Source organism: Phaseolus vulgaris, chromosome 9 (assembly GCF_000499845.2).
Source record: "Phaseolus vulgaris cultivar G19833 chromosome 9, P. vulgaris v2.0, whole genome shotgun sequence".
Classification (NCBI taxonomy): domain Eukaryota; kingdom Viridiplantae; phylum Streptophyta; class Magnoliopsida; order Fabales; family Fabaceae; genus Phaseolus; species Phaseolus vulgaris.
This window is the reverse complement of record NC_023751.2, coordinates 6,099,549-6,105,548: the sequence shown is the minus strand read 5'-3', so window position 1 is coordinate 6,105,548 and position 6,000 is coordinate 6,099,549. Positions and strand designations below refer to the sequence as shown.

The following is a 6,000-nucleotide window of genomic DNA, read 5'->3' as shown; positions in this document are numbered from 1 at the left end:
GTGAAGATTCCTTTACCTAAAACTTCTTCTCAAGTTGTTGTTCCTACAGTTGTTGAAACATTTGACAACATACAAGAACAACAAATAAATGATGAAACACCTCAAAATGAAGTTGTCACCAATGAACTTGTAACAAATGAACCATATGGGGCAGTATTGAGAAGATCTGAAAGACAGAGAAAACCTGTTATTTTTGATGATTATGTGGTTTATTTACAAGAGTCAGATTTTGACTTAGGTATTGATGAAGATCCAATTTCATTTTCACAAGCCATGAAAAGCAATAATTCTATTAAATGGTTAGACGCCATGAAAGAAGAGTTGAAATCAATGGATCATAATGAAGTTTGGGACTGATAAGTGTCTAATTTCAGTAATATTTCATATTAAAATATAGGCACTTATGAGGATTTATTGCTAATTTACATATAAAATAATCCCTAATTTATGAATTTATACCTTTTTACATTTTTATGATCTTTATTTGAATAAGAGTATTTTATTCCCAAATTTGGTGTTAATTGCAGATTTCTAAGGAAGATTGGAGATTTGGATTAAAGATGAATGATTGGAGCTAAAAAGATAAAGATATAAGGTCCCAGAATGGAAAAGATGCAAAGAAAGATTGTGCCTTTTTTTATGTTTTATCATTTAGCCCATTAGCGCGACATAGGAAACAACCTAACCCTAGAAAACTAGGATAAATAGAGGGCTAGAGGCTCAACCTTAGTGTGCCAGATTGAGAGGAAAACACCATAGAGTGAATTGTAACCAATTGGGAGAATGGAAGGTGCTAGAAGTATGCGTGGCTAATTCTACCCTTTGGGATTGGGAGTAATCTGCTCAAACTCTTATGTATTGAGGTGATATATTATATATTAATATTCAGTTCTTGATTGATTATTGGTAATGTTGTTTTACTTTTAATTTTCCGTGACAAATTGAGAATCTTAAATCTGACCGGGAGGTATTTTTAGGGTTCGGACCTAAACAACAATACTTAACATATTTGAGTGCTAGGAATAGACTTGAAATGTTAATTGCTATTAAACGTCTGAGCTTCGTTCTAAGTTGTTCTTATAATTATGCGAGGGATCGATAGTTAGGGGACATTCTTAAGGATTTTATATGCGAGGAATCGATATAAATGATATTTATACGGGCATCAATTTCAATCAAAGAACTTAATATTGACATGCTAATCAAAATACTTGAGAGTGAGAGAGATGAAACTAATCCTTATTTTTCCAATTGAAACAACTAATTCTTTGTTTGTTTTCTTATTGATCAGTGTCAACACAATTAATTCAAAACTCTTTTAATTGTTCTGTTTTTATATTTAGCGATTATTGTACTCGATAGTTCACTGTTCCTTGTGGGATCGATATCCGTCCTTAGGGACAATTATTACTTTTGACAAACGCGGTGCACTTGCCGTAAAAAGTCATCAGGGACCTTGTGGAATTGCCTGAAGGATGTAAAAGAGTTGGGTGTAAGTGGGTCTTTAAGACGAAGCGTGACTCTAAGGGTAATGTTGAAAGACACAAGGCTAGACTTGTTGCTAAAGGTTTCACTCAGATAGATGGTGTTAATTACAAAGAGACCTTTTCTCCAGTTTGTAAAAAGGATTCATTTAGAATTATCATGGCATTGGTAGCTCAGTATGATTTAGAACTTCATCAAATGGATGTGAAAACTGCTTTTCTGAATGGGAATTTAGAGGAAGAAGTCTATATGGATCAAGCTGAAGGTTTTGCAATTAAAGAAAAGGAACACATGGTGTGTAAACTTAAGAAGTCAATATATGGACTTAAACAAGCTTCCCGACAATGGTATCTTAAGTTTAATGATATTATCACTTCCTTTGGATTTACGGAAATCATTGTTGATCGATGTATATATCTAAAGGTCAGTGAGAGCAGGTTTATAATTCTAATTTTGTATGTTGATGATATTTTGCTTGCTACTAATGATTTTGGCTTATTACATGAGACCAAGAAATTTCTCTCAAAGAACTTTGAAATGAAAGATATGGGTGAGGCATCCTATGTGATTGGAATTGAAATTATTCGTGATAGATCACAATGATTATTAGGTTTGTCTCAGAAAGCATATATTAATAAAGAGATCTAGAGAGATTTAAGATGGAAAAATGCTCTGCAAGTGTCGTTCCAATTCAGAAAGAGGATAAGTTTAGTCTTATGCAATGTCCAAATAATGAGTTGGAACGCAAGGAAATGGAACGGATTCCTTATGCATCTGTTGTTGGCAGCTTGATGTATGCTCAAACTTGTACCAGACCAGATATCAGTTTTGTTGTTGGAATGTTGGGCAGGTATCAAGGTAATCCAGGATTAGATCATTGGAAAGCTGCAAAGAAAGTATTGAGATATTTGTAAGGAACAAAAAATTACATGCTCACTTATAGGAGATCCAATCACCTTGAGGTGATAGGATATTCAAATTCAGATTATGCTGGAAGTGTGGATACAAGAAAATTTACATTTGGCTATTTGTTTCTTTTAGTTGAAGGAGCAATCTCATGGAAGAGTGCGAAGCAATCTGTCATTGTTTCATCCACTATGGAGGCTGAGTTTGTGGCATGTTTTGAGGCCACTGTTCAGGGATTATGGCTGCGAAACTTTATTTCAGGACTTGGAATTGTCGATAGTATTGCCAAACTGCTGAAAATTTATTGTGATAATATCGCAACAGTCTTCTTTTCTAAAAAACGATAAGTATTCAAAGGGTGCTAAACACATGGAATTGAAGTTCAGAAACAAAGGGTGTCAATTGAACACATTAGCATCAATCTTAAGGTTGCAGATCCTTTGACGAAAGGTCTGCCACCAAAGACATTTAATGAGCATGTTGAAAGAATGGGTGTATCTAAAAACCCTTATTGACATTATGATTGAGTATTATGTTCTTCATGTATTGGCACTCTAAGCTCATTAGATTATTGTTTCTGATATTTAATGCATCCTATTTATTTAATTAGTTGTTGTATATACATAAAGAGTTATGTTGATATAACAGGATTTTTCTTTGACTAAGACATTATAGTTGGACCATCATGAGCCTTTCATTTATAGGTCATATTAAGTAGAAAACTAATATTGTAGTACTTAGAAGGAATTATGTTGATCCAATGACATAAAACCGTTAAGACTCATATTAGCCTATACTTAATGATGATATAATGATACAACCAATTCTTCAGATATTTCAACTTTATATTTATGGTTTATTTTCAATTAATGTAGTTCTTCCATATTGGCCAAGTGGGAGAATGTAAAATATGCATATATGTCTTACGTGGCATATATGTGATTTAAAAAAAAAAATCATAAAGGTGAAAGGTAGTTAGTTTTGAAATTTGAAAAGTAGTTACTTTTGAAATTTGAAATTTGGAAGGTACATTTCAAATTTGAAATTTGAAAAGGTATTTTTGAAAAGTTTTATTTTTATATTTAGACACATTGATGGGATGTGCTGATGATTATTTTTTATTAAGTGAAAGAAATTGGTCCTCCTTCAACCAAGTACGTGAGGCATTTTCCTCTCCATCAGAAAGTCTTGTAAAAGTGAGAAAAGGGTAAAAAAGGAGAAAACCAGTTTTGTGATCATCTTTTATCAACATATTGAAGAACAAATCTTCATGGATCAAGGTACGCATATTTATGTTAATGATATTGTGAAAATCATATAGTTCTAAGATCAAACAGATTAAAGAAATTCTTACACCTTCCGTAGGTACCCCATTTGGTGCTCACCCGAGACTGAGAGCTGAAGGAGAAGCACGAAGACGAAAAAGACCTCAGTCAAGCACCCAGCAACCTGCCCGACCGAAGGAAGAAGACGAAGACTTCAATAGTTCAAATTTTAATCTACAATTCAAATTTTTTATGTACAAAATAGAGAATAAATTTTTACCTTCAATATAATTATGGCATTGAAATCCAAGCATATACATACTTTGCCTATGTAATGCTCCATCATTTTCCTGTCTAATTACAAGATAATAATAATAGTAACTAAAACAGTACAACCCTTTTCATAAGTACCTTCTGGATTAAAATATTAGCTTTCCAAATGTGAACGTATTTGGTAAAGAAAAAATAAAATAAAAGAGGACAAATATTTAAAGACATGAAATATTTTGATCAGATTTTTAATATATTATTTATTTATATTTTTACCTTTATACTTTTAATTTTCTCTATTTTCCTAGATGATATAATAATGTATTCCTCTGCTTTTCTTTCTAGAATCGGTCCCACCCTAATCCTGAAGGTACCAGCTATGGCTTTTCATTCCTATTAATGGCATACCTCTATTTGTGGAATTGTCCTTCTCAAGGTCACAGGTCATGGAAGACATTACTATGTCTTAGAAAAATACAAACAAATCAAATTAATATTTATTACTCCCATCCCATGGACCAGATCACCAAACCCATATGCACAACTAAAATTTATTTCTTCCAAAATCCACTTAATTAAATAAATTATTATATGTTATTTTGGTTAAAAAATTTAAATGTCTCTTTTTAAAAAAATCATGGTTAGATTACTCATAAGTTGGTTAATTTAGGATTATTTATAAAGATTGTTTTTATTGATATAATAAGTTATCATCTACATCTAGTTTGTTTTTAAAATTCTTTATGAATATGTATAGTCTAAGTTGATTAATTTAGGATTTATTGAGAGATTTTTTTATTGGTATAATAGGCTACCATCTAGTTTGTTTTTAAAATTTTGTATGAATAGGTAAGACAACTTATGTATCATTTTTGTTAACATGAGTTTTGGTCTAGTCTCTCATGTTTTTTTTCTTTTTTATTTTAATAATACTTTTTTTATGTGATTTCAAATGATTGTTTTTACTTGAAGTGTCAGCATAAGGAAGATGTCAAATTGCATAATGATATCTGACATGAAAACTTTTATTTTAAAAAATTAAAATATTTTAGTCTCCTTCGTATATAAGTTCAAGTTAGTTGTTATCAATATTAATTACTGTGAGATATGTATATATAAGTTAAAGTTAATTATTCTGAATTGTAATTAATATTATTTAATTTTTAAAGTAATTTTAAATAATTTATATTTTTTATTAATAGGAAATCAGTTGAGTTATAGGTGGGACAAATCAAAACATTTTATAGTGATCTTAATAAAAAAAAATCATGTAACAATCTTTTTATGTGATTTCAAAGAATCGATCTTACACTTTAATTGTTATTTTGTCCTATGGGTAGCTTCTTAGTTTTTTAGTTTTTCCTTCCGCTAAGTATATTGGTCTTATACTTTTTAATTTTTGCGACCACTATATTAATTTGGTCTTACACTTTTTAATTTTTTTAGTCATGTCGGTGTTACACATTTTAATTTTTGTTGCTGTTTCATAAGTTGGTCTTATATTTTAGAATAATCAAGTCCTTTCGACTAACAATGTCAGAAATTGCACTGAGATAAAGTCCTTGTACCAGGAGTGTCAAAAAAATATTTCTAGATTGATAGTACTAGAAAATTTTGTATAGACTAAGAGTGTGAAATTCTTTCGTCAACTAAGAGTACTAGAAATTTTTTGAGAAGTTATTGAAAGACGAGGGGTGACCTCGTTAAAAGCTCCGCAACAAATATACTCCTTCAATCAATATATGTTTTGTAATTTTAAGTCAAATCATATTTTTGGAATGAAAGAGTTTTATTCAAATTAAATACAATAAATTAAAATTATCTCTTTTCACCAGAATCCAAGATTTTCAATTAAAATAATATAATGTATTGTTCTCAAACTTGTTATATTATTAAAATTATAATATACCCTTTTTTATTAGTTATAATTTAAAGAAAATATTGATGAATTCATTTAGTTGAAAATATAATTTTTTTATAACTTTCAATTAAAATAATAAACTGAAAAGGAAAAATATTATTAAAAAGGAAGTAATTAATACTATATTTATTATAAAACACATAAAGAATAATA

General features: G+C 29.9%; 1 protein-coding gene across 1 annotated transcript; it reads left to right on the top strand.

Annotated features, from left to right (window-relative positions):
- The first annotated feature begins 2,144 nt into the window (after positions 1 to 2,144).
- Positions 2,145 to 2,738, top strand: LOC137822162 (secreted RxLR effector protein 161-like). Its single transcript, XM_068627064.1, has 2 exons — positions 2,145 to 2,335; positions 2,429 to 2,738. The coding sequence occupies exons 1-2, from the start codon at positions 2,145 to 2,147 to the stop codon at positions 2,736 to 2,738; spliced, it is 501 nt and encodes a 166-aa protein (XP_068483165.1).
- The last annotated feature ends 3,262 nt before the right edge of the window (positions 2,739 to 6,000 follow it).

Excerpts from the sequence above, each read along its gene's own strand:
- LOC137822162 (XM_068627064.1), top strand. The coding sequence starts at position 2,145 with ATGGAAAAATGCTCTGCAAGTGTCGTTCCAATTCAGAAAGAGGATAAG. Across the intron at positions 2,336-2,428 it reads GTTGTTGGAATGTTGGGCAG|GAGATCCAATCACCTTGAGG; the intron begins GTATCAAGGTAA and ends GCTCACTTATAG.